This window comes from Eulemur rufifrons, chromosome 6 (assembly GCF_041146395.1).
Source record: "Eulemur rufifrons isolate Redbay chromosome 6, OSU_ERuf_1, whole genome shotgun sequence".
Lineage (NCBI taxonomy): Eukaryota > Metazoa > Chordata > Mammalia > Primates > Lemuridae > Eulemur > Eulemur rufifrons.
This window is the reverse complement of record NC_090988.1, coordinates 96,813,263-96,839,048: the sequence shown is the minus strand read 5'-3', so window position 1 is coordinate 96,839,048 and position 25,786 is coordinate 96,813,263. Positions and strand designations below refer to the sequence as shown.

Below are 25,786 nucleotides of genomic sequence, written 5' to 3'. Positions count from 1 at the left end.
CTCACCTTTTTCCTACTTTTGGCTTCTGTGCCGTCTGCTCTCCTTGATGCCCTGAAAGATGAGTTGAGCTTGTTTCTGCTCAGTTTCCCCTGTGAGAGGATGAGGGAGTAGGTAGAGGGTAGGTGATACCCCTTTTCTGAGGAAGAGGCTGTCGCCTTTTCAAAGCTAGGATCAAGAGGGGTGGTCTCTGGCAGCACCCTTGCAGCCTCATGGACCATCCAGTGCCCTTCCCCACCTGCGAGTGAGATTTTGGGTTCCAGTCTCCTTGGTGGCTTCCCCACCTTTCGCTGAGCATCCTGATTCTATCATCCTGTGCCATCTCATGCCCACCCTGGGTACTCAGACGTTGACAGGAGGTTGTGATGACCCAAGCGACAGGTTGCACGTTAGGAGCCAAGTATGGACTTGCCCCAGTGTCCACCGAGAGTAATTGGGCAGAACAAAGTGTGTATGTGGAGGAGGGTAGCAAACAGAACCGAGAAGGAACCGCTCCTGCCTCTTTCTCTGTCTACCCTTCGGTGGGTGCCCGATTGCCTTTTCTCTGCTTTGCGCGACGTGGTCCCACAGCCGTTGCCTTTTTAAGAGAGGCCCGGCCCAGCGGAGGGGGTGGGGCAGAGGCGGAGCCTGCGGAGCTGGGGAAGGAACAAAGCGCGGCCTGCGGGCGGCGGCTGGGCTCGGCCAGCGGGCCGCGGGGTGCGGGGCCTGCGGCCGGCGGCGGCCCGGGCGGAGCGTTGGAGGGAAGGAGGCGGCATCGCCGTCCGCGCCGGCCCGGTCATGAACGGGCTGCCCTCAGCCGAGGCGCCCGGTGGCACGGGCTGCACCCTGGCCGGGCTCCCGCCGCTTCCGCGCGGCCTCAGCGGCCTCCTTAACGCGAGCGGGGGCTCGTGGAGGGAGCTGGAGCGCGTCTACAGCCAGCGCAGTCGCATCCACGATGAACTGAGCCGCGCCGCCCGCGCCCCAGACGGGATCCGCCACGCGGCCAGCGCGGGACCCGCTGCCGGCCCACGTCGTCCTGTTAACCTCGACTCGGCGCTAGCTGCGCTGCGCAAGGAGATGGTGAGTGGTGGGCGATGAGCCAGCTGGGCTGGGGGCTGCTGCGGAGCAAGAGGGTCCCGGGGCAGAGCGTAGAGGTGTGAACCGGGACAGGCAGCCTTGGTCTCAGTACCTCCAGAAGCCTGTTGGGTCACTGGGGTTATGGTAACAATAATTAGTAATAGTGGCCGGGTGTGGTGGCTCACCCCTGTAATCCTAGCATTTGGGGAGGCAGAGGTGGGAGGATCACTTGAGGCCAGGAGCTTGAGACCCCATTTCTTCAAAAAATACAAAAATTAGCCGGGTGCGGTAGTGCGCCTGTAGTCCCAGCTATTTGGCAGGCTGAGGCAGGAGGATGGCTTGAGGTTGTAGTGAGGTGTGATGACACCACTGCATTCTAGCCTGGACAACAGAGTGAGACCCTGTGTCAAAAAACAAAAACTTCCAAGATAATTGGCTCAGAGCAAAGAAAAAAAATTAGTTACTGTTTGTGGCAATAGCTACCATATATTTTAAAATGTTTTACTCATGTTACTTCATTTCATCCTGCTAGATTCGTGCTATCCCCATTTTACAGATGAGGAGGGTCAGTGACTTACCTAAAGTTTCACAGCTTGCAGGTGGTATCTGATGTTCACAAAAACTTTCATTTAGGATGATGCAGAAAGACTAGCAAGGACATGGTTTGGGCTGGGGGCCCTGGATTCCAGGAGGTTGGGACTGGGGGTGGCCTGGACCCCAACTCCAGCCCACCCTCAGTTGTCTGCAGGTGGGGCTGCGGCAGTTGGACATGTCCCTGCTGTGCCAGCTGTGGGGCCTATATGAGTCAATCCAGGACTACAAACACCTCTGCCAAGACTTGAGCTTATGCCAGGACCTGTCATCCTCCCTGCACTCGGACAGCTCCTACCCACCTGATGCCGGCCTATCTGATGATGAGGAGCCTCCTGATGCCAGCCTGCCCCCTGACCCACCGCCCCTTACTGTGCCCCAGACGCACAATGCTCGTGACCAGTGGCTACAAGATGCCTTCCACATCAGCCTCTGAAGAGCTGGGGGGTGGGTGGCATGCACCCATGCAAAAGGCTCAGAAGCTCACTCGTCAGCAAGTCCTCAGACTGCAGTGCCTGCTCTTTCCCCCCTACCGCCTCACCTCACAGGAGGGCAAGGCCTGTGCCACCTCAGAGGCAAAACTGCCAACCCCTCTCTCTCCTGTCTTGGGTTAGCTGGCACTGGGGCCGGTACCTAGGTTATAGCCTCTGCCCATGGCACTGGGCCTCCACTTTTCCCACACATGTGTGTCCCCAGCTTGGCCAACCCTCATTTTGGCGATGGGGCCCAAAGCATCTTACTCTCCCCTTGGCGTCCCTGGGATTGGGATGAGTGCCTGGCTCCTATCTCCTAGCCTTTTGTTGCTACTGGCAGCTGCTGGCTCAGGGGCATCCCACCTCTGATCTCTGGGTTCCACTCCCCTGGACAAGGGCTCCAGGACCCGCCCTTGCACCTACCCACGGCCACGAGGGCCACAGGCTCCATGCTGGATATTTAAGTTTAGGGGCCAGCCTCCTGGGCGCGTAGATAAATAAATACTCTCTCAGCGTTGTGTTCTGTCTGCCTGGTTCTGGGGCGGGAATATAGCGGTGTTTCTGGCAAGTGCGGCCCCGCGCTCCGTCGGCAGGTGGCGCCCGAGACCCCACGTGGAAGACAGGCTGAGCAACGGCGGGGTGCGCGTCCGCCCTCCCCGGGGCGGGGTTGGGGAGCGTTCCAGGCTGGCCGAGCTTGGCTCCACAGCTGGGTGACTGCGGTCGAGTCACTTCCCCTCTCAGGCCGGCGACCTCAATCTCCCAGCCGCCGCCGCCCCTTCCCAACTCGCTTTGGGCTTTCCCGGCGGGCCGGGAAGGAAGAAGTAGAAGCCGCCCATCTTGAGGAGAGAAACTTTCCACCCCGCGCGAGGGCGGAGTTGGGGCAGCACAGGAAATGGGTGGGCGGGAGTCAGCGGACCAAGGGGCCCCTCGGCTGGAGGAGGGAAAGGAGCCTTAAGGAAGGGCCTGGCAGCCAATGCCCTGCGGGGGGAGGAAAGAGCAGCAGAGGCAGAGGGGAGTGAAGGTCGCAGTATCCCGGGCCTCCCCAGAGGCCAGGCAAGCCCCGGAAGGGGGATAGCGCCGGTGGCGGTGAAGAGTGGGGTCCTAGACATCCCCATTCCGCACTTAGTCTCACGTAGACCGTCCAGCTGGCCCCGCAGCACCAGGGAGTGGCCTTTACGTTTGTATGTAAAAGGCTTCCTTTTACAGAGGAAACCGAGGACCACACTGCTGGGACTGGGAGCCAAACCCAGGTGTCAAGCCCACCAGAAGCCTGCACATTCGGGGACAGTGGGTACTCCAGACCCTCTACACACACACTACCCCTGGCAACTTCCTGAGTCGGAGAGAAGAGAGGCCGCGAGATTGCACACTTGGCCGTACAGGCATTTCGAAAATCCCCAGGCCCTGCTGAACAATCACTTGCCTCCTGGAGATGCCACGCAGCTGGCACCCCTGGCAGATCTGACATCCTGTTCAAACCGAGTATTTTATCACATACCAGGCTTCGGTCCATTCACAAACCTTGCTGAGCAGCAGTAGAGAACAAACTGATGTGTTACCCCAGGCAGTTCTCTAACAGGGCCTGACACCTGCAGATGCTCATTACCATGTTGGGCGGGAGGGTAGGCGATAAGGGCTCTAATCTAGGTGTTAACCAAACCGAGCCGCTAACGCCCAGGGCAGGCTTCCTGGGGAGGGAGAATAAACAAACACACGTGCAGGCACACTTTCCCTGTGTCCGTGATAATGAATTCCATTTAATTAGACGTGACAAAGTCAGCCAGACTCTGTGCTAAATGCTTTCCCAGGTTGCATCTTCCTAATGACTATAAAAGGTGGAACTATGATTATCCCCATTTAACAGACGTTGAAACTGAGGTTCAGAGTGTTGGTGCTTTGTCCAAAGTCACACACTTGGTTGGAAGTCAGGATTTGAACCTCCAGCTACTTGTGGGAGGTTGGGATTATCTTCCCACTTGAGAGCTGAGGAACCAGGTTCTGGGGGGGGGGGGTGGTCAGTGCTGCCTACAGTTAGGGCCACAGAGGTTGCCCCTTGACTCTGCTTCTTCCTGCTCTGGTTAAGATGTGGGTGCCTACACCCCAGAGTTGAGGACAGTTGGCTTTGGTCCAGATTCTCAGTATGACCCTGAGCAAGTCCCTTCCCCTTTCTGAGTCTCTGTTTTCCTAGCTTGTGAAATGGAGCCACCAGTACATATCTCCCAGGGCTGCGAGCAGGAAGGGAGGAGGCCGGGGCAGCGCTCTCAAGGGCGGCACCAAGTTGTCGGTTGCCCTCTCCCCAGGCCCACGCGCCCCGCACCCAGCCCGCGCGTCTACACCGCCTTCACCACTGCTCCCCACACCGCGCCCCGTCGCGGCGCGAGGCCCCGGAAGCCGGGTCGCCCCGCCTCCGGTGCTCCTGCCCCGGCCCCCGCCCCGCGCCAGAGCCCCGCCCGCCTTCCGACGGGGGTGCGGCTCCAGGAAACGGCGCGCTCTGCTCGCTCGCTGCTTCGCGCTCCAGCCACCCAACGCGCCCCAGACGACCCTGCCGACTCACTCAGACCACCCCACGGGCCCCTGCGGCGACAACGGGGAGAGCGGGCCTGGGTCCGAGCCTCAGTCAACTCCGCAAGGACGGGGCGGGCGGCACGGATCGGAGCCCAAGAAGCAATGGGGACCTGGACTGGGCCAGCGGTCGCGGGCCTGCGGGAGCCCTTGGCCTGAGAAGCGGACGACGGGGCTGGGGCCATGACCTCGGTGTGGAAGCGCCTGCAGCGGGTGGGCAAGCGGGCGGCCAAGTTCCAGTTTGTGGCCTGTTACCATGAGCTGGTGTTGGAGTGCACCAAGAAATGGTGAGTGGGAGGGAGGCCTGGGGGACGCCCCAAGACCAGCTGGGACCCCATCTGGCCTTTTGAGCCTGAGAGAAACCTGCCCCCCAGCCCAGTGACCACAGGGGCTCCCCACCAGCTTGGGACCTGGTGTTTCAGGCACAGAGACTCAGAAGTGTCCTTGCACTTGTGGAACTCCTAGAGTTGGGGGTGCCAGCAGCCTCCCGAGCCTGAGAATCTATACCCATTTTTCTCAGCTGTGGTCAGGATTGGGGGAGGGAGACTGCATGTCTTTGGCCAGAGAGATGGCTCAGGGTGGCATTGGAACGGGGAGCAAGTTCTGAGGTCTGCAGGTGGCCAGGGCTGAGGCAGACACTTCCATGGACCTTAGCCCAGCTCAGCACAAAGGTGTTGCCCCCTCCCCCCCTGCCCTCTGGTTGAGCCAGAAGATCCCCCCAACCCCCGCCCCTTCAGCCAGAGTGAGTGCTGGGAGGCTGGAGATGTCTCCACAATGTCCTTAAAAGGGGAAACTGAGTGCTGGGAGGAATGAGGAGGGAGGCGGGGAGCAGCTTAAAGGGGCCTGAGGGCCTAGGAGGTTGTGGGTCCGGGAGAAGAGGGCCTGCGGAGGGCAAGGTGGTGGGTGAGCGGTGATACATGAGAGGGTACAGGCCCTGGCCCCGACTGCCAAAGGGCCCAGGGGCACTTCGTTCACAGGCCCCCACCCGCAGCTGCCCAGGCCCCTGCGTCACACCCTAAATATACGTGCTCACTGGTGTCAGCTTCCCTTGGCTGGATTAGGGCACAGCTGTGGGGGCCTCACCCGCCAGGCGGGGCTAAATTTAGGCTCCCCAGGGGAAGGGCTGGGGCAGGAAGGGACCATGGGGTCCAAGGGGAGGGCAGTGAGGAGGAGGCCAGGGTCCCTGGGCAGCTGCCATATCCCTGGTCTTGTCCACATGGGGTCTCCCGAGGACCATTGACTCCTTTCAGCAGAGACCCAGAGAGGTCAGGGGCCGACAAGGATAACACAGCACAGGGCTGCCACTTGAACTCTGGCGTCTGGCTTCTGCTCCAGCATCTTGGGTGACCCTAGGGGGACACTGGGCACTGTCCTAGAGAGCAGGCTGAGGGTGCCGGCAGTGTCAATGTGGCTGAGTCACAGGCAGCAGTGGGTAGGGCCTTCTGGGCTTTTTAGCCTGGAGCCCAGGCCAGGAAGCTGCCCCTGCCCAGGTCGCAGCTCCCCAGGAGGGCGTGCCCAGCCTGAGTCAGGCTGCCCAGCCAGGCCCCGCCCTCCCCAGGCACCCCTGTCGCTTCCCCTTTCTGGGAAGGCCCCATGGCTACCCTTGCTTGGCTTTTGCCTGCAGTCTAGGGCTGGGGAAGGGAGTCTGGCTCTGGGCCAGAGGGCTCTAGGCTCAGCTGTGTGACCTTGCTTGGCCCCTGGCCTCTCTGGGCCTCAGCATCCTCAGGGGTTAATAGGAGAGCCAGTTATCCTGGCTTGGCCTCCAGAGGGGCAGTAGGCAGGGCAAATCCGAGCATCCTGGTATGGCACTGGGTACAGGCAAGGAGGGCTCTTGTGCTGCCCTCAGCCATATCGTCCTCTTAACCATCCCCCACTCCTGGGCAGCAGTTGAACACTCTAACCCAAAGGGGCCCTCTCCCCCTAGGCCCAGCCACGTGTCGGCTCCATGTCTGGGAGTGGGCCTGCACGGCCATCACTCTCCTCTCACTTTGCCTCCCCGCATCTCTTTGCCTCTCCTGTGTCTGCCCTGGTTTATGCTGTTCAGATTAGATGTCACCTAACCTTCCCTGATTGCCCCCCCCCACCATGGGGGCAGGGGGGGGCGGGGGGAGGGTCCAGAAGTGTCCTGGGCTCCGTTGTCATAATTTCTCTGCAAAGCTATGGTCCAGGGCTCTGAGTTCAGGAAAGTGGAGGTACTGGCTGATCCTCCTTCAGGCCTGTGCCCAGCAAAGGGCTGGGCATGGCAGGCTGGTGGGGGGTGGGGGTGTGGTCTGATAACAGGCTGACCCTCTACCCCTCTGGCCTCCCCCTGACCTCCCTTCTCCCCCCTAGCCTCAGACCCTTGGACTTGCCATTCCTTCCACCTAGAACCCTCTTTCTCCAGATCCTCACAGAGCCTGTCCCTCCTCTCACGCCTCTGCTCAGACACCCAACCTCAAGGAGACCCTGGGGCTCTCTCACATCACCCAGAAGTTAGCTTGTTGATTTATTTTCCTTCTTGACTGGCACGCAGCCCCCACCTCTGTTGTCCTCAGCCCCAGAAGGGTCTTGCTCCTTTTCTCTGCTCTGTCCCCAAAACTGGGCTGGGGTTATAGTGGGCACTCCACAAATATGCGTGAGTTGATGGGCTTCTTTAATTCCTGGTCTTTGTCTCTCCGGCTGTGTGTGTGTGTGTGTGTGTGTGTGTATATGCATGCACGTGTGCAGGCAGGCTCACCGCTCACCTGTGTCTGTCATCTCTTGCTGGGTCCTTGCTGTGTTTCCCTGTGTCTCTGTGTCTGTGTGTGCCTGTCTCTGTCTCCCTTGCTGTCTTTCCCCACAATACCTGCTGGCCCACGCTGTCCAGGCCTTTGCCCTTCTGCTTGGGCCCCACCCTGCCTCAGCAGCCCCACCCTGCACCCTGTGGCCCCAGATAAGGGGCTGCCCAGGCCCTCCTCTGGGGGGAAGAGGACATGGGCAGAAGGCAGACCCTGAGGGAGCAAGGTGGGGAGGACGAGGAGGAGATAGGGAAGCTGGGTGGGCCAGAGGCTGACTGAGCACCCTCCTCCCACCACCCCTACCCCAGGCAGCCGGATAAGCTGGTGGTGGTGTGGACCCGGCGGAACCGACGCATCTGCTCCAAGGTGGGGAGAATGACAACTGTGGTCCAGATTGGGGATGGGGCCAATGCTGGCGGGGGCTGGTAGGGGAGTGGAGCCAGGTTCAGGTTCAGATCAGAATCCATGGAGGGGAGAGGAAGATGGGGTCAAGGTGGGAGATAAGGGCATGGGGGGGGAGAGTTAAGACTGGGGGAAGGACTCAGAGTGTCCCTTGTAGGCCCACAGCTGGCAGCCAGGCATCCAGAACCCATACCGGGGCACCGTGGTGTGGATAGTTCCTGAGAATGTGGACATCTCTGTGACCCTCTACAGGGTGAGTCTCTAGCCCTCTAGCATAGACGGGAATGGGTAGGCAATTGCAGCCCTGAGTGGCCACGAGGTCCCCTGGCAGGTTATTCATCCAAGTAGGAAAGAATACAGGAGTGAGAACAAGAATTAGGGAGGTGGCTGGACGTAGTGGCTCACACCTGTAATCGTAGCACTCTGGGAGGCCCAGGCAGGAGGATCACTTGAGCTCAGGAGTTTGAGATCAGCCAGAGCCAGAGCAAGACCCGGTCTCTACTAAAAATAGAAAAATTAGGTGGGTGCTTGAGCCTGTAATCCCAGCTACTTGGGAGGCTGAGGCAAGAGGATGGCTCGAGCCCAGGAGTTTGAGGTTGCAGTGAGCTATGATGACGCCGCTGCACTCTACTCAGGGTGACAGAGCAAGACTCTGTCTCAAAAAAAAAAAAAAAAAAAAAGAATTGGGGGCACACGCAGCATGAATGGTCTGGGAGGTCTCAGCAGGCAGCATTTAGCCAACACATGCAGATGAGAGACAGCTGGGGTCAAGCGCTGGTTGCCTCCCAGGAGGCGGGAAGAGCATGTGTGAGGGCCCCACCAAGGACCTCCTGAGCCAGTGCCCCCCAGCAGCCCTGTACTCACCAGTGTCCCCTCTTCCCAGGACCCACATGTGGACCAGTATGAGGCCAAAGAGTGGACGTTTATTATTGAGAATGTGAGTGGCTGGGGTGGGCTGGGACCTGGGGTCTTGGGGACCCTGAGGCAGCACTGATGCCCCTTGCCCTGGTCCCTCCCCCAACCTGCAGGAGTCCAAGGGGCAGCGGAAGGTGCTGGCCACGGCTGAGGTGGACCTGGCCCGCCATGCGGGGCCTGTGCCTGCCCATGTTCCTCTGCGGCTGCGGCTGAAGCCCAAGTCGGTGAAGGTGGTGCACGCTGAGCTGAGCCTCACTCTCTCAGGGGTGCTGCTGCGGGAGGGCCGTGCCACGTGAGTGCCCACCTGCCCTCCTTGGCCCTGGCCTGAGGCCTCTTACCCCAGCCCTCATCTCTGACCTCTGACCCCCAGGGATGATGACATGCAGAGTCTTGCAAGCCTCATGAGCGTGAAGCCTAGTGATGTGGGCAACTTGGACGACTTTGCTGAGAGTGACGAGGATGAGGCTAATGGCCCAGGGGCCCCTGAGGCCCGGGCTCGAGTGCCCCAGCCAGGTGGGCTCACGGCCTGCCATGGATGGAGATTGCCAAGACCTGGGGAAGGTGGGGGGTACCCAGGCCACAAGCCACTTGCTGTGCTGGGGCAGGGCCAGCTTGTGCCCACCAATGATGGAGCTCATTACTGCCCAGGCAGTCCCAACCTGCCCAGAAGCCCTGATTGTCCCAGCTGAGTCCCTCGTCCTGTGCTGGCCTTGGGCCTTAGCTGAGTCCTGCAGGATGGGTTCCCAATGCCTCCCCATACCCCTGGCCCTCTCCTTGCCCCTGGGTGGTGCCTGCCCAGGCCCGTGCCTGGTGCCTGACCTGACACGGCTGGGTCAGAGCCCGGAGAGAGCTGCAGGCCAATCTCCCCACCCCTCCCCACCCCCTCCTGGATCAGCTCGGGTCTTTCTCATCCCTCCCTGCTGCCTGGTGAGGCTTTTTCTCTGTCCACTGTTGTGGTTCTCTCTCTCTCTCTCCTCTCTGCATCTGTGGGCCTGTCTCTTCTCGAAGGCAGGGGCGGTGCCCTGAGGCCGGGGCGTTTCCCAGGTAGGCCCTGCACTGTATCTGGGGGGAGGGGGTCAGAGCTGCAGGGCCCTGCCTGGGCTGACTCTGCCCTTCCACCCCTGACTCCAGCCCCCTCTAGGGAGCTGAAGACACTTTGTGAGGAGGAGGAGGAGAGCCGAGTCCGATCCCGGCAGGCAGGTGAGGCCCAGACTGGGATTGGGGTGGGGACTGGACCCCTGGAGCCCAGGCCTCAGTACCCCTCCCTTCCTTCCCCCCCAGCTGCCAGTCCTAGTGCCGAGGATACCAGCCCAGTCCCTGTGAGTGCCCCTGTGCCCCCGACCAGGGCCTCTCGGGGCCAGGGGTCAGAACCAGCTACTGTAGCAGGGGGCCAGGTGGGGCCTGAGGGCCCAAGGCCCCCGGGAACCCCACCAGAGATGAGGTGAGCTTTGGAACGAGTCCCCCCCACTGTTAGGAGCTGTATTTCCCCCACCAACCTGCCTCTCCAGTGCCCCAGCAGTCTGAAGGGGGGCGGTGGAGCTGAGAGTTAGAGACACAGGAGCCGTCCAACACTCCCTTCTGCTCTCTCCTCAGGTCTTTGAGGCAGCCAAGCCAGGACATGGCCCCCGCCCCAGCTCCTCGGCTCCGGAAAGGCTCTGACACCCCCCGGCCCCCAGTCCCCCAAGGGGAGGATGAAGTCCCCAAAGCCTCAGGGGCTCCCCCAGCAGGAATGGGTTCTGCCAGGGAGACCCACGCCCAGGCAAACCTTCAGGAAGGGATGGAGGCCCACGGAGCTAGGCTGGCCCTAGGCATTGAGGATGAAGGCTCCAGAGACTCTTTGAGAGGCCAGAAACCCAGGGTTGAAGAAGGGACCACTGGGGACAGACCAGAGGCCAGTGGGATGGACACTGAGCACAGGTCAGGAGTTGGAGAGGTGAGCACTAAGAGGCCAGGGGTCAGAGTGGGGCAGGCTGAAGAGAGTTCAGAAGTTTGTCAAGTAGATGCTGAGCAGAGGTCAAAAGTGAGGCATGTGGACACTAAGGGACCAGAGGCTACAGGGGTGATGCCTGAGGCAAGATTCAAGGGGACTCCTGAGGCTCCTCCAAGGGGCTCTCAGGGGAGGATGGGAGTCAGGACCAGGGATGAGGCTCCCACTGGCCTGAGCCCGCTCCCAGCAGAGCCTTCAGGGCACTCTGAGCATCTCGGTGACCTCAAAGGGGCCAGGGCTGCCTCAGGCCAGGAGAGAGAGGGTGCAGAGGTGAGGGGTGGAGCCCCTGGTGTTGGGGGGACAGGCCTGGAGCAGGGCCCCTCTGTTGGAGCAACAAGCACCAGGCCCCAGGTGAGCAGGTGTCAGGGGGCCCAGTCATTAGCTGATCAGGGGGCAATGTCTAGGGACCTGGGGGTCTGGGAGACAGAAGCTGGGGAGTCAAGGGTCCTGGGAACAGAGACTGAGGTGGCAGAGTTGGAGGTATTGCAGACTCGGGAGGGAGAAGTGGGGGACTCAGACGTCCCAGAGCTAGAGACTGGGACATTAGAAGCTGAGACACTGGGGGCCCAGGAGACAGAGGCAGCAAGATCAGGGGTCCTGGAGTCAGGGGCTGCTGGGACAGCAGAGTCTGAGATACTGGGGACCCAAGAAACAGAGGCTCAGGGTTCAGGTGTTCTGGGGACAAGAACTAAGATAACAGAGATTGAGATACTGGGGACCCAGGAAATATCTGGGGGTTCAGGGGTACTGAGGATAGAAGATAGGATAGCAGAATCTGATATATTGGGGGCCCTGGAGACAAAGATGGGAGGTTCCAGGATACCAGAGACAGAGGCTGGGGGGACAGAGGCTAAAATATTGAGGACCCAAGAGATAGCAGCTGAGAGTTCAGGGCTCCCAGGGATAGAAGCTGACATAGCAGGGACCCAGGAGACAGAGGTAGGGGGTTCTGGGGTTCCAGGGACAGAGGCTGGGACAGCAGAAGCTGAGATATTGGGGGCCCAGGAGATAACAGCTGGGGCCTCAGGGGTCCCAGGGATAGAAGCTAAGGTAGCAGGGACCCAGGAGACAGAGGTAGGGGGTTCTGGGGTTCCAGGGACAGAGGCTGGGACAGCAGAAGCTGAGATATTGGGGGCCCAGGAGATAACAGCTGGGGCCTCAGGGGTCCCAGGGATAGAAGCTAAGGTAGCAGGGACCCAGGAGACAGAGGTAGGGGGTTCTGGGGTTCCAGGGACAGAGGCTGGGACAGCAGAAGCTGAGATATTGGGGGCCCAGGAGATAACAGCTGGGGCCTCAGGGGTCCCAGAGATAGAAGCTAAGGTAGCAGGGACCCAAGAGACAGAGGTAGGGGGTTCTGGAGTACCAGGGGTAGAGACTGGGACAGCAGAAGCTGAGATATTGGGGACCCAGGAGATAGCAACTGGGGGTTCACAGGTCCCAGGGATAAAAGTTGAGACAGCACAGTCTGGGATATTGGGGGCCCAGAAAACAGAGATAGAGGGTTCAGGGGTTCCAGTGATAGAGACTGGGACAGGAGAAGCAGAGATATTGGGGACCCAGACAATAGCATCTGGGGATTCAGGGGTCCCAAGGATAGAATCTGAGACATTGGGGGCCCAGGAGACAGAGATGGTGGATTCAGGGGTCTCAGGCATAGAGGCTGGAATGACAGACACTGAGGTACTGACGACCCGACAGACAGAAACTACGGTTTCACAGGCTGAGAAGACAGAAGCTGAGACGTCCAGGGTCCAGGAAGCGGAGACTGGAGTCTGGAGGACTCTCAGATATGAGGGTTTAAGGGCCTCAGTGAGTAACCCAAGAGTTTTGGGGTCCCAGGAAGCAGAGGCAGAGATTTCAGGAGTACGAGAGCCAGAGACTAAAGTTTTGAGGGTTCAGGAGGCAGAGGCTGGAGTTTTGGGGGTGTCAGAGGCCAAATCTGGGGATTGGGAGGCCCAGGAAGCAGAGATGGAGGTTTTAGGGCCTCCAGAGAACGAATCTGGTGTTTTTGAGGCCCAGGAAGCAGAGGCTGGGGTCTTGGGAAAGGAGAAGGGGAAAGAAGCTGAGGGAAGCCTCCCAGAGGCCAGCCTGATTGAAGCGCAGGTGGCCGGTGGGGCAGGGGCTGGGGTGCCCAGGCCCTCGGGGGCCTCTTCCCCAGAGGAGCCTGAAGAGGACAGGAGGCTGCCGGGCAGCCAGGTAGGGATGGGGGCCGCTGAAGGCCCAGTCTGCTGCTTCCCACTAATCTGGAGCTGAGCAAACGGCGGCTCTGCATGAACCCACCTGGTCGACTGGGACGGGGTGGGGTGGGGGGCTCAGTTTGAAGGAGCCCCCTCATCCCTCCCTCTCTCAGGATGCCCTGGCTGTCCCACCCCATCTCCCCTGGGCTGCATGGAGCTGGATACCCCAAGCTGATTTTCTGGGCTGACCTTGAGGTGTGGCTACTGGTGACCTCTAATCTTGCCTGGGGGCCACTGACCTTGTAGGTGACCTTGGCAGATAACCCTGGAGCTGGAAACCCTTTTGTCTGGCCCCAAGGCTCTAGTCAGTGGTCCCTGATGACCCCTGCAAACTCAGAGTTGGGGCTGTTTTGTGCTAGGCCTGAGCTTTCCCAAGGGGCAGAGGGCACAGGGCCCATGTACCCCTTCCCTAAGCCCACTCCAATGTCTCCAGGCACCACCTGCCCCGGTCAGCTCCAGCCAGTCTCTGCTGGAGTGGTGCCAGGAAGTCACCGCTGGCTACCGTGGCGTCCGCATCACCAACTTCACCACGTCCTGGCGCAACGGCTTGGCATTCTGTGCCATCCTGCACCGATTCTACCCAGACAAGATGTGAGCTGCTAGAGGGAATGGGAATGAATGGGGGAGCCTTTAGGGAGGGTAGTGTGGACCCAGCCTCTGACACCACTTTCTCTGCAGTGACTTTGCCTCCCTTGACCCACTCAACATCAAGCAGAACAACAAGCAGGTGAGAGGGGGAGGGAGCCGCCTGGAGGGAAACAGGGTCTAGAGACAGGCTGTAGGTTTGAGATTTGGGGAATCTGTGGGTTGCACCACGCTAGCCATGGCTGTTGGAAGTTCTGCCACTTTTTCCTTTTGGTTATTAAATTATTTGTTTTCCTTAGTTTTGTTTTTTAAGGCCTTTTTTTTTTTTTTTATCCCCTAGATGGTTTTTCCAAAACCACCCTTTGGTAACAGGGGGTGGACGCTGTGCAGTTGCTAAGCAACGACAGGGCGGGCCCTCTTGCTAGATTTCCCTGGTAGGAGGGTGAATGAGTTGCTAGGCAAACCCTGGCGTGCACGTCGCTGTCGCCAGGACCCCCGCAGCTGGCCGGGGCGGGGCCGCAGCGTTGCTGGGTAGCGCGGGGCCTTGGCCACAGCTGACCCCGAGTGCACCCTTCCTAGGCCTTCGACGGCTTCGCGGCCCTGGGCGTGTCGCGGCTGCTGGAGCCAGCAGACATGGTGCTGCTGTCTGTGCCTGACAAGCTCATCGTCATGACGTACCTGTGCCAGATCCGCGCCTTCTGCACCGGGCAGGAGCTGCAGCTGGTGCAGCTGGAGGGCGGCGGGGGCGCCGGCACCTACCGCGTGGGCAGCGCCCAGCCCAGCCCGCCCGACGACCTGGACGCCGGCGGCCTGGCGCAGCGGCTGCGCGAGCACGGTTCCGACGCGCCCAAGGAGCCCCAGGAGGCTGCGAACCGCGCGGACGGGGTGGCCCCGGAGGCGGCCTCTAGGGGCGTGGACGCGAGCCGAGCCTCCAAAGGCGGCGGGCCCGAGGCCGCACGGGAAGGGCGCTCCGCGGAGGGCCCGGCCGACGGCTCTGGAGCCCGGGCGCCAGTGCCCCCTGCCGAGGGGCTGGTGAACGGGGCGGGGGCGCCGGGCGGCGGGGGCGGCGGGGGCGGCGTGAGGCTGAGGCGGTCGTCGGTCAACGGGGAGGCAGGGCCGGTGCCCCCGCCGCGCGCGCACGGCTCCTTCTCCCACGTGCGCGACGCCGACCTGCTGAAGAAGAGGCGCTCGCGGCTGCGGAACAGCAGCTCCTTCTCCGTGGATGACCCGGACTCGGGAGCCGCGGGAGCTGCGGTGAGTGTCCTACCCCCGCCTCTCCTCCCTGCCCCGCCGCAGCGCGGGTCTCAGGGAGCCTGGCAGAGAAAGGGCGGGTCCTACGGACAGAGCTGGCCTGGGGGTGGCGGCTTCAGAGCGGCGGGACTCAGCTGGACACTGGGAGGCGCTTTCTGGTCAGAGGGACCCTGGTGCTGCGGAAGAGTTCTCTGGTGTGGTAGTGAGGTCCCTGTTAGGAGACATACTCATATTCCAGCCAGTGCCCGCCAGGGTCCTGGACTGCTGCCCGCCTGGGATATGTGCTAGCGGGTGTTAGCGCTTGGCACTCATGGGAAATCGGGGCTGCAGTAGGAAGTTCCCAGAAGCTCCATGTCACCATCAGACCCGCTCTTTGCGAATTGTCAAATGGGTTTGGGCATTTTTTTCTTTGCCAGTGGTTCGGTGTCAACCAGCAGCTGCCCTGCCCGGTAAGCTGGGTACAGGGTTTCTATGCTCAACGGGACTTTCCAGGGCCTCCCAACTCCACGATTCTCTGACTTGGGAGACCAGTTTCCTCTTTCTTATAATGGGAGCTTGGAGGTGGGAGACCCTGAGGGCCTGTGTCCCCACTCCAGCCCCTGGAGGTCTCCGGTCAGTCTCCCAGAGTATCCGAACATTGTGCTGCCGAGAAGATGGTCCTAGAAGGAGCAGGGATTTACTCAAGGACTGACAGCCACTGAAGTCCAGGGGTTGTGCCACTGCTCCGCCTGCCTCTCTACAGCAGCAGGGCCAGCTCTGCCAGGCCTCTGTAAGCCTTCAGCTTCCCTGAATTTGAGGGAAAGGAGGGACTACGCTGGGAAAGGCTTTCTGGAAGAAGCAGCTACTTTTTGAGCTAGGTTGATAACATGGGCACGTTTTTCCCAGGTGAATAATGGGGGAGCGGGGAGAGGTTCTCAAGTGGAGGGAACCACACAAACAAAAATGTGGCAGCAGGAAAGTTCAGGTCTCCTTTAGGGCGCTGCCAGTCATCTTCCTACGTCCAGAGGCAGTGATGAGGCTGGGGAGAGAGGGGTAGTCCTGAGTGCAGGTTCAGTGGCACAGTGTGTAGCCTGTGAATGAGAGATAGCTCCGGAAGCATCCACCCACAGGAGATGTGATGGGCAAGAGTCAGGACACAGCCACCTCTGGCCCATCTTTTGGCTTCTGGCCACTGCCCGGTTGATATGTATCAGTGGCTCTTTAAATCTTAAAGTGGAGGCTCCACCCTATACCCAAGATGCTGGGCCCAAGTTCCAGCGGCTGATCCTTCTAAGCCAGACCCTCCTCCAGCCCTTGTCTCACAGGAGATATCTGACCCATGGGGCTGGAGGAGACCCCTCATTGGTCACCCCCATTGCTTGTGTCCCATGCGTGCAGTGGGAGGTGGTCGGGCCTGGCCCAGCTCTTGGGAGCTCCCAAAGTCCTGGAGTAGGATAGGTCAGGCACCTTGAATCTAGGGTGTGGCCAAAGCAAGACCAAGAGGAGGGCAGAGTGCTTATAATGCAACCCAGCAAGGCTTCCTGGAGGAGGGGCCCTGCATGAGGGTATGGAAAGCAGAATTGGGGTCAGACATGAGAAAGCACAGGAATGCCCACAAGGGCTGGCACAGCAAGCTCAGTTGCTGCTGAGGTTGGGTTTGTCCGCTGTCCTTCCTCTGGCTCTGCGTGCCTGGATCAAATCCTCACGATGTGTCTGAAAACCCTTGCAAGGTAGCATTGAGGCACCCCTGCAGGTGGCTGTCAAGAAAGGGGAGCTATGTGTTTCTCCAGATGACTTTTTCAGAGCCCTGGAACTGCAAGGTCACAGGGCTGGGATTTTTTTTATTTTAAGAGCCAGGGTGTCACCATCACCCAGGCTGGAGTGCAGTGGCGTGATTGTAGCTCTCTGTAACCTCAAACTCCCGGGCTCAAGCAATCCTTCTGTCTCAGCATACCGAGTAGCTGGGAGCACTGGCTCAGGCCACCATGCCCAGCTAATTTTTCTGTTGTTTATAGAGACAGGGTCTTGCTATGTCCCTCAGGCTGGTCCCAAACTCCTGGTCTCAAGTGGTCCTCCCACCTTGGCCTCCCAAAGTGCTGGAATTACAGGCGTGAGCCACCAAGCATGGCCAGGGCTGGGATTTCTCTCCATTTTACATACAAGGACACAAACAGAGGCCCAGTGGATGTGACTGGCCCAGTGGAACAGAGCAAATTGGTGACCATGCTGGGGAACAAGCTCTTGGGTTAGACAGCGCTGTGCCTAGACCAGACCCTGTATGAGCCTCATCTCTGACCCTCGGTTCCTCATCTGTAAAAGCGGGACAGTAATCACAGGGCCTTTGGGAGAACTACATGAGCCAATACACATCGAGCGCTTTCCAGTGCCTGACACAGAAACTGCTAACAGTAGATATTAGCTGTTACTATTAATCAATGTGCTCCGAGTGCATTTTCTGGGCCCAGCCGTATCTGAAGGGCTGTCTCAGGTCATGGAGACACTCAAAACCAACAGCCACAATGGGGCAGTGGGGTGGGGGTTGGACCTGTTGGGGGGAGATTACGGGGGAGCCTCTGCCCAGTCCAGCGACCAGGTGAGGCTTCAGGAGGCATGAGAGTCAGGGCTGGAGGAGAAAGAGTGTGGGAGGCCAAGGGGCCTCTGGAGGTGGTGGGGCCAAGCTGGGTCATGAGGGTCAAGTTGGCATTGGGTAGCCCAAGATGGAGGCCTGCTCCGAGCTGAGGAAGCTGTTTTGGGAACTGAAAGTCCGTCACTATGGCCAGAGGGTGGCATCTAGGGAGCGCTTAGGGTGGAGGGAGAGCTGAGGCTGGTGCTGTCAGCAGGCCTTGGCAGTGAGGCTGGAACTGAAAAGGGGCATAGAGAAAGTCACACCATCCGTGAGGGTATCAGGACTGTACCCTCTCGGTTGTGGCTTGAGGGTAGGTCAGTGGGCAGGTACGACGGTGGCTGGTGAGGAAGCCACCATCCGAGCCAGGGATGTCCAGGGCTGCCCCGCAGAGAGGCACAAGTCGGGGGGCAGTGGGGTGGCTCAAGCACTTTTCCCTGTCCTGTGACCCAGATGGGTGGCCAGAGCAGGAGTGATCAAGAGGGCCAGGCTGAGCCTAAAGTTTGGGGGCCTCCGGGCTGACAGTTCCAGCAAGTTGCCTAGGACAGGGCCCATTGGGAGCCAGCCCTGCTCTTCCAGGCTAAAATTCGGAGGTCCAGCCAACCTGTCTTGTTCTGAGTGTCAAGAGTCCAGCAGTGTCGAGGTGTGGGAACCGATAAGGCAGGAGGGCGCCCCCTTTTGGCCAGGAGGTGGAGGTGCTGACACAGGATGGTCTGCGTCTGGAGATGCGGCATCAGGTTAATGCAGTGTCATGGCGTGGGGCCATGGCCATGATGGAGATACTAACACTAAGTGACAGGAGTCAGAGTAGGCTGATAGAGCTCCAAAGAGGAGAGGGGCAAAGGGATGCCTCAGCTGGGCCCTTCACAGCCTTTTACCACCCACGCACAGTGTGAGGCTGGAGCTATCCGCCCCAGGAAGGAGGACGGGGAGGCTCAGAGAGTAGAAGAAGGCAGGCCAGGACCAGGGGCCAGGGAGGGTGAAGGCCGTGGCCTGTGCTCGAGGAGGCGCTTTCCTTGGAAGGATATGTGTGTGTGGCGGGGCTCTGTACACGCTGGACTGGGGAAGCAGCTGGTGTGGCAGGGTATGGGGTCAAGGACCCCTCCTTGTCTGGGTGTGTGAGAGGCTCTGGCTGGCCCCAGGCTGGGGCTGTCAGGGAACCCCTCCCAGCCCTCACTGGCCCCTTCTTCCACAGGAAGGCCTGGGCCCTGACTCCAGCCCTGCTCCTGGCCCACCCACAGCCACAGCCTCTCAACAGACCCCTGGTGAGTAGAATGGGGGTTCTGACCAGCTCACCTCAGGCTGCTCACAAATCCTGAGACCAGGGACTTCTTGGGGGCAGGTGTCAGCTGGGGGTGTCTTAGCTAGGTCTCTGTCTGCAGGTGGGAGTCCCCCATCAGAGGAGCCACCACCAAGCCCAGGGGAGGAGGCTGGACTGGTAAGGAGGGCTAGGTGGGGTAGAGCTAATGGGTGGGCACTTCATAGGCAGGGCCTGGGCTGAGTCCACCCTGTCTCCTACCCCTCTTTGTGCCCCCAGCAACGGTTCCAGGACACAAGTCAGTATGTGTGCGCAGAGCTACAGGCCCTGGAACAGGAGCAGAGGCAGATAGATGGACGTGCGGCTGAGGTGGAGACGCAGCTGAGGAGCCTCATGGAGTCAGGTGGGGCAGGCATCTGGGGCCCACTCCCTAGCAAGTGCCCCTAGGTCTGCCCGGCCCCACAGTTCTTCCTGACCTTTGGAGGAGCTGGGAGGAGGCACGGCTGAGGTCAGCGTTCCCATGCTACAGCTGGGCATGCTGAGGCCTCGAAAAAGCTTGCTGGAGGCACACAGCTCTGGCTTCTGGAATGCCACCAGGGAGCAAGCCTGCTGCCTCAACCCCAGCTGCCCTGCTCTGACACTGGGGTCAGGAGGTGGGCCTGGTGACTGTCCCTGCCCGATTCAGGTGCCAACAAGCTGCAGGAGGAGGTGCTGATCCAGGAGTGGTTCACCCTGGTCAACAAGAAGAACGCTCTCATCCGGAGGCAGGACCAGCTGCAGCTGCTGTGAGTGCTGCACGTCCCCCCCTCAAGCTGGCCCAGGGCTCGGGAGCAGAGGGAATCTTAGCAACTTTGCTTAGAGTTATTCATTGCTTTCTTCTTTCTACAAAGATCTTTTTGAAAAATTATTGCTTAGCCATATTATTCATTTTTGGTCCTATCCACTTTCTTGTATAAAGTATAAACCTCCCAAATTGTTACTATTTTTATTAATGAGAAAACCAAGGTCCAGAGCAAAATGTGGCCCAGGAAGGTCAGGGTTGAGTCCCACAGTTTGACCCTGTTCCATTACAGTAAGGAAAAGTGAATCCCAGAGAGAGGTGGGCTGGGGCCCCGTGGGGTCAGAAGCAACTCTCCGAGGTCATTGCCTTTACCATCCCGCATGGGAGAGGCTTTGCTCCCTTTTGCATTTGGGATCATTTTTCAGAATAATTTTGGTCTACTACTTCCTGTTTATGAGTAATGTTCATCCAAATAATCCTTCTGGATTCTTTTTTTCTTTTCTTTTTTTAAAAGCCAGTCAAATTTAGCGATGGGTGTTATATACCAACTTTAGTGACACTAATGTTAATAAGTTCTGATAACTCACTACCATCTGACCAGCCCTGGATTCTGAGTTTTAAAAGGGGTGGGGGGGCTGGGCGCGGTGGCTCACACCTGTAATCCTAGCTCTCTGGGAGGCCGAGGTGGGCGGATTGTTTGAGCTCAGGAGTTCGAGACCAGCCTGAGCAAGAGCGAGACCCCATCTCTACTAAAAATAGAAAGAAATTATATGGACAGCTAAAAATATATATAGAAAAAATTAGCCGGGCATGGTGGTGCATGCCTGTAGTCCCAGCTACTCGGGAGGCTGAGACAGGAGGATCGCTTGAGCCCAGGAGTTTGAGGTTGCTGTGAGCTAGGCTGACGCCACGGCACTCACTCTAGCCTGGGCAACAGAGTGAGACTCTGTCTCAAAATAAATAAATAAATAAATAAATAATAAAAGGGGTGGGGGCTGGGCACGGTGGCTCATGCTTGTAATCCTAGCACTCTGGGAGGCTGATGGGGGAGGATTACTTGAGCTTAGGAGTTCAAGGCCAGCCTGAGCAAGAGCAAGACCCTGTCTCTACTAAATATAGAAAAATTAGGCCCCTCCTCCCCCTGTTGTGGCGGGGACTTGTAGTCCCTGCTACTCAGGAGGCTGAGGCAGGTGGATCCTTTGAGCCCAGGAATTTGAGGTTGCAGTGAGCTATGATGATGCCACTGTATCTGCCCCCACTCCACACCCTCGCAATAAAGGGAGACTATGTCTAAAAAAAAAAAAAAAAAAGTGGCTTGAGGGAGACAACATAAACATCCAGCAATTGGAGAACATTTGGAACAAAAGAACATTCCGCCTGGGGACTAGAGTATAGCTCTGCAGAGAGCCCTGCTCTCTATGGGAACTGATAGGGAGGTGGGATGGGACCAGGGAGTGGCCAGAGCCTTCTCTGGGCGCTCTATCCTTGTCCCCCTTTCCCTGACCTGGCACCCCCACCTCCCAGCATCGAGGAGCAGGACCTGGAGCGGAGGTTCGAGCTGCTGAGCCGAGAGCTGCGGGCCATGCTGGCCATCGAAGGTGGGAGACGGGGCCAGAGGGGCGGGAGGCAAGACAGAGCCTGGGCCAGCGCGTCCTGACCCTCAGCCGCCTCCACCCTCAGACTGGCAGAAAACGGCCGCGCAGCAGCACCGAGAGCAGCTCCTGCTGGAGGAGCTGGTGTCGCTGGTGAACCAGCGCGACGAGCTGGTCCGGGATCTGGACCACAAGGAGCGAATGTGAGTGGGGCCGACAGCGCAGGGAGCTGGTGAGGGGCCTAGGGCGGGCTCTCGAAGGGTGCTCGGTGTGGCTCGGAGCTGGACCCGCTGCGGCTGACTCGAACCCGTTCCTCCCAGTGCCCTGGAGGAGGACGAGCGACTGGAGCGCGGCCTGGAGCAGCGGCGCCGCAAGCTGAGCCGGCAGCTGAGCCGGCGCGAACGCTGCACGCTGAGCTGAGCCGCGCCGACCCGGGAGGCCTTCGCCGCTCCCCGCAGGCTCGGACCGCAGGCTCGCTCGCGGCGCGGCCTGCGCGGCGGAGGACCGGCCCCACCGACGGCAAGGGCGACCGCCAGGGGGCGCCCCTTCCCGGGGCTGGTGGGGGAGGCAGCCCCTCGGCCCGACTGACGCGAGCGGCTGGGCGGCCGCGCTGTATTTATTTGCCTGTAGGCGTGTGCGCGTGTGCGTGTGTCCGCGGTGGGCTGGGGGTCCCGGGAGTGCCGCGCGGAGCCCCTCCCCGGCGGCAGGGCCCGGGCCGACGAGTACCGTGGAGAGGGACGGCCCGGGGACCGCCGCCGTCCCCGCCCTTCTCCCGGTCCTGTTATGACACGCAATAAAGTTGTACAAGGGTACACTAGAGCCAGCCCTTTCTCTGCACAACCGGGGACCTCAATGGACCGAAGACCGTGGGGCCTAGGCCGGGAAGGTTGGCTCTGCGATCCTTAGCGGGGCTGTGCCGGCTTTGAGGTTCTCAGACAAGCTGAGGCTGGACTTGGCCTTCTAAGGATGATGGCCAATGGCTGTAGAGGAGCCACATTCTAACGAAGACACAAAAACACAGTCGAAGTTCTTGCCAATTTTATTTTATTTTTTTAATTAACACGTGATTTCTTGAGGTCCTCACATCCACCCCCACCCCATCTCCAGATTCTTCCCCAACCACTCCTGGGTACTTCCTTCCTGCTCCGCCACCTTAAAGCAGCTGAACTTGGTCACCTGACACCTGTCAGCAAGCTGGGGCCTGTTCTGAGGCTGGGGCTGTGGGTGGCAGGGTGCTCAGAGCCAGTTCATCCTGGACTAATATGCCACCCTGGTCCTCAGCAGTCAAAGGGCCACTGCACCCAAAGAACTTCACCATGGCACGGACTTGTGGCAGCTCCGAGAAGATCTCCACAGCTAGCAGCATGGCCAGGAGGCCTAGGAGCAAGTAACCTGGGGAGGAGAGGTTGCTCGGGCAGCTCTTGGGGTGCCGATGATGCTCCCCCCGCCTCCCAGCCTGGTCCCCCACCTTGGCACCCGGTGCCACTCACACCTCTCTTAACCCTGCCATCAGGTCTCTTTGGACTACAAGTCCCACACCATGCCCTCCGGTAGGGTCCCTCTTCTTATGAGGCTCAGCCCCCCAGTGGGTGCTGGGAGTCCTAGTCCAGGCCCCTCTTCCCTCCTCCCTGACACACTTGGGCAGCCAGACTTACCAAGAAGTGCGAGCTGGCCGAGGTGGTAAATTACTGGATGCAGGCCACGGCCACGGCTGGGCAGCAAGTCCCCCAGCCCGATGGTGCTGAGTGAGCTGAAGCAGAAGTAGATTGCCTCCAGCAGGCTGCAGTCTCCCTGCAGACCCCATAGCACCAGTGCTGGCAGCAGCACAAAGATGCTGGCCACCAGCAGGCCCAGTCCAGCTGCCTGCAGCAATGCAACCCTGCTGGGTGCCAGCTGCCAGTGCGCTGCTACCCAGGCACCTGGGCGGCTGAGCACAGGCAGCAGGCAGTGGCGCAAGGTAGCCACAAGTGCTAGGGAGGCTGGCAGCCCCAGGGCCGCATAGACCACGCAGAAGGCCTTTCCACCTGCCGATAGTGGGGCCATGTGGCCATAACCTGGAGAAGAAAGAGAGTGGGCAATGAGCTCTTGAGTGGGCTGCCTGCTGCGGTCCCCAACATCGCCTCCTGCCGAAGGCTGCCCCCTGGTGGCCGGAATTGCCTGAGCTGGTCGGGCCCATATTCTATCTGGCTCTCCCCTTCCTTTTTTTTTTTTGAGACAGAGTGTCACTCTGTTGCCCGGGCTAGAGTGCCATGGCCTTAGCCCAGCTCACAGCAACCTCAAACTCCTGGGCTCAAGCAATCCTCCTGCCTCAGCCTCCCGAGTAGCTGGGACTACAGGCATGTGCCACCGTGCCCAGCTAATTTTTTCTATATATATTTTTAGCTGTCCATATAATTTCTTTCTATTTTTAGTAGAGATGGGGTCTCACTCTTGCTCAGGCTGGTTTCAAACTCCTGAGCTCAAACGATCTGCCCGCTTCGGCCTCCCAGAGTGCTATGATTACAGGCATGAGCCACCACGCCCGGCCCTCTCCTCTTCCTTTACTGGGGACCCTGGGCAAGTCCCTTAACCTCTCTGGGCCACTCTTTTCTTTTCTGGAAAATGAAAGGATTAAAGAAGACAGTCCCTCAGGCCTTTTGCAGCTGGGACAATTCTGAGTACTGCTGTCCTGCCCCAGAGAGATCTTGGCTCTCTGAGGGATTCCTCAGCTCTGCTCTTCTAAGTACTTCCAAATATTTCCAAATCCACAGCCAGTGCAATGTCACCCGCTCTTCCATTCCCCAAACGTGTATCTCATCATCCTGTGTGCCAGGCCTCACGCTGGAATCTGAGTCTGCCCAGGCCCTGCCCTTGGGTGGGGGAGGCAGGCAGGAAAATCAGTCTTGACGTTTGCCTTGAAGAGCTGCATGGAGGCAGCACACAGGAGAGAGGGCGTGTGAGGCCAGCAGCGCCCATGCAGGGTGGGGCGAGGTGGGCAATCAGGGTGTGCTGGAGAGCAGGGTCAGCTAGTCCACAGGCTGCACACTGAAAAGCCTACAGGAGGCAGATGTGAGACAAGAGGGAATGGTGAGGACTGGGGTGGACCGGAGAGCATGTGCTCTGCCCAAAGGGGCAGGCCCCACTCCGCTGCAGCCAATGTGTTGCTTTGAGGGATCTGGCTCAGTGTGAATAGGTTTCCTGATTTTCCAAAAGAAGTTGGAAATACAGACTTCAATTCAAAAAATATTTAGGTACTTTGTAGGACAAAACAAAAAAAGCCGGGACTGTGGCCCCCTTGCTCTATTTCTCTGGGCCTATGCACACACTGTTCTTCTGCCAGGAATTCCTTCATCCCTCGTGTCTGTGCTCTCTTGTCCTTGCTAGCATGTTCTCAGGACTTCCTAGCAGAGAAGCCTTCCCTCACTCCCCTCCTGAGTCTGTGGTCATGGTCTGTGCTTCCCAGGTTCCTTCTGTTTCCCTCCATCCAAGAGTCCATCCCACTGTACTGTGGTCCTTGCCTTGCCTCAGGCAGGGACCTGGGCACCTCTCCTGGGTCTCCAAGGGTGACTGGGGGTGGGGCTGGGAAGGCCACACCCCTCCTGGCAGCTGAAGTGGAGGCACCAGTTGGGGTGTGTTGGTGTGGGGAACCCCAGCTGTGATGTTAGGCCTGATAGGGCCCCCGGCTCCCGGCTCCGTCTGACACTTTGGGGCTGGGGGAAGGGTGTCGCACCCCCAGGAACCCCAGGGAGTGTTGGCCTCAGGAGCCCCCTCCGACTGGGCTGCCTGGCGGCCTTACCCGTGGTGGTGAGGATGCTGGCAGTGAAGAGCAGGGCTGAGGGCAGGTCCCAGTTCCTGTCCTCTGAGCTGTTGCCCAGGCTGGAGACCCCGTGGGTCTGGGCTGCCAGGGCAGCACCCAGCAGCTCCTTTAGTTCTCCGGGGGCCAGGCAGGCCCTATGCTTGGCTTGGAAGGTGGCCAGCTCAGCCCTGAGCTCAGTCTGGAGCCTGAGTGCTGGAGGGCCCTCCAGGGCCTGGAGCACCACAGCCCCAAGCCCCAGGGCCAGCAGGTGGGCCACAACCAGGAGCCAGTATCGGGCCCAGGGCCTTAGAACCCCCATGGTGCGCGCCCGGGTCTGGGGTGCTGTGGGAGCTGGCTGTGCCACCGCAGGCACCTGGGAGGGACCGCCAGGGTGGGGCTGGGAGGAGGTGCTGCGTGGGTGGCTGGGACACAGCTGGGGCGAGTGCGAAGGGGAGGAAGGCGAGCTGGAGCACCTCCGTCAGGTTCTGGGGCAACCGCAGCTGAGACGGTGGGGGCGGCGCAGAAGAAGGCTGCGGTGCGGGTGCAGACAGGGTGGGAAGCCAGGCCTAGAGAAGGCCTCACACTTATTCAAGGTCATGCTCACCCGGACACCCAGACCCCACTCATTCACTCAACAGCTGTTTAGCCCCTGGGAACACTGGGGAAGACAGATACAGGCCCCTTCCCTCCTGGTGTTCACGCGAGAAAGCTCTCCTATTAGCAAAGAAGCATGACAACGTCATGCTGTCCTAAATTCCATAAAGGAAACACCCAGGGTAAGGGGAGACTTCTGAGGGGAGGGGTGTCTTCCTAGGAAAGCTCCTCTGAGGAGGTGACGCTTCAGCTGGGGAATAAGATGCCAGTCAAGGTGGGAACGAGCTTGGGGTGTGGGAGGAAAAGGGGCTGGCTGCAGTGGGGCACAGGAGGGTAAGGACACAGGCCCTTGAGGACAAGTGTGGCCCAGGA

General features: G+C 59.7%; 3 protein-coding genes across 8 annotated transcripts; 2 read left to right on the top strand and 1 right to left on the bottom strand.

The window, feature by feature from the left end:
* Positions 1-5: 5 nt before the first annotated feature.
* On the top strand, positions 6-2,633 carry FAM89B (family with sequence similarity 89 member B). Of its 2 annotated transcripts, none has more exons than XM_069470192.1 (2): positions 6-1,056; positions 1,841-2,633. In XM_069470192.1, exons 1-2 carry the CDS (start codon positions 775-777, stop codon positions 2,078-2,080), a joined length of 522 nt encoding a protein of 173 aa, XP_069326293.1. In that variant the 5' UTR covers positions 6-774; the 3' UTR covers positions 2,081-2,633. The 2 variants fall into 2 exon arrangements, with proteins under 2 accessions (XP_069326293.1, XP_069326292.1); XM_069470191.1 differs by having other exon boundaries at positions 1,802-2,633.
* Positions 2,634-4,595: 1,962 nt separating this feature from the next.
* On the top strand, positions 4,596-21,815 carry EHBP1L1 (EH domain binding protein 1 like 1). Of its 5 annotated transcripts, none has more exons than XM_069471547.1 (20): positions 4,596-4,966; positions 7,744-7,801; positions 7,995-8,090; positions 8,721-8,774; positions 8,866-9,044; positions 9,123-9,265; positions 9,884-9,952; positions 10,034-10,193; positions 10,346-11,090; positions 12,459-12,935; positions 13,410-13,567; positions 13,655-13,703; positions 14,141-14,815; positions 18,610-18,679; positions 18,797-18,852; positions 18,952-19,075; positions 19,358-19,457; positions 20,978-21,051; positions 21,134-21,248; positions 21,366-21,815. In XM_069471547.1, exons 1-20 carry the CDS (start codon positions 4,863-4,865, stop codon positions 21,463-21,465), a joined length of 3,606 nt encoding a protein of 1,201 aa, XP_069327648.1. In that variant the 5' UTR covers positions 4,596-4,862; the 3' UTR covers positions 21,466-21,815. The 5 variants fall into 5 exon arrangements, with proteins under 5 accessions (XP_069327648.1, XP_069327647.1, XP_069327646.1 ...); XM_069471546.1 differs by having other exon boundaries at positions 10,346-11,978; positions 12,399-12,935; positions 14,141-14,821; XM_069471545.1 differs by having other exon boundaries at positions 10,346-12,935.
* A 416-nt stretch (positions 21,816-22,231) lies between these two features.
* KCNK7 (potassium two pore domain channel subfamily K member 7) lies at positions 22,232-25,139 on the bottom strand. Its single transcript, XM_069470188.1, has 3 exons — positions 24,821-25,139; positions 22,701-23,099; positions 22,232-22,437 (listed from the first exon to the last, which is right to left on the bottom strand). Exons 1-3 carry the CDS (start codon positions 25,137-25,139, stop codon positions 22,232-22,234), a joined length of 924 nt encoding a protein of 307 aa, XP_069326289.1.
* Positions 25,140-25,786: the final 647 nt, after the last annotated feature.

Bases quoted from the DNA above. Each gene is read 5' to 3' on its own strand.
- FAM89B (XM_069470191.1), top strand. From the start codon at position 775: ATGAACGGGCTGCCCTCAGCCGAGGCGCCCGGTGGCACGGGCTGCACC. The intron at 1,057-1,801 runs GTGAGTGGTGGG...AGTTGTCTGCAG, and splicing joins CTGCGCTGCGCAAGGAGATG to GTGGGGCTGCGGCAGTTGGA.
- KCNK7 (XM_069470188.1), bottom strand. From the start codon at position 25,139: ATGGGGGTTCTAAGGCCCTGGGCCCGATACTGGCTCCTGGTTGTGGCC. The intron at 23,100-24,820 runs GTAAGGCCGCCA...TTTCTTCTCCAG, and splicing joins CAGCATCCTCACCACCACGG to GTTATGGCCACATGGCCCCA. The intron at 22,438-22,700 runs GTAAGTCTGGCT...TCTCCTCCCCAG, and splicing joins CGGCCAGCTCGCACTTCTTG to GTTACTTGCTCCTAGGCCTC.
- EHBP1L1 (XM_069471545.1), top strand. From the start codon at position 4,863: ATGACCTCGGTGTGGAAGCGCCTGCAGCGGGTGGGCAAGCGGGCGGCC. The intron at 9,266-9,883 runs GTGGGCTCACGG...CCCTGACTCCAG, and splicing joins GGCTCGAGTGCCCCAGCCAG to CCCCCTCTAGGGAGCTGAAG. The intron at 13,568-13,654 runs GTGAGCTGCTAG...CTTTCTCTGCAG, and splicing joins CGATTCTACCCAGACAAGAT to TGACTTTGCCTCCCTTGACC.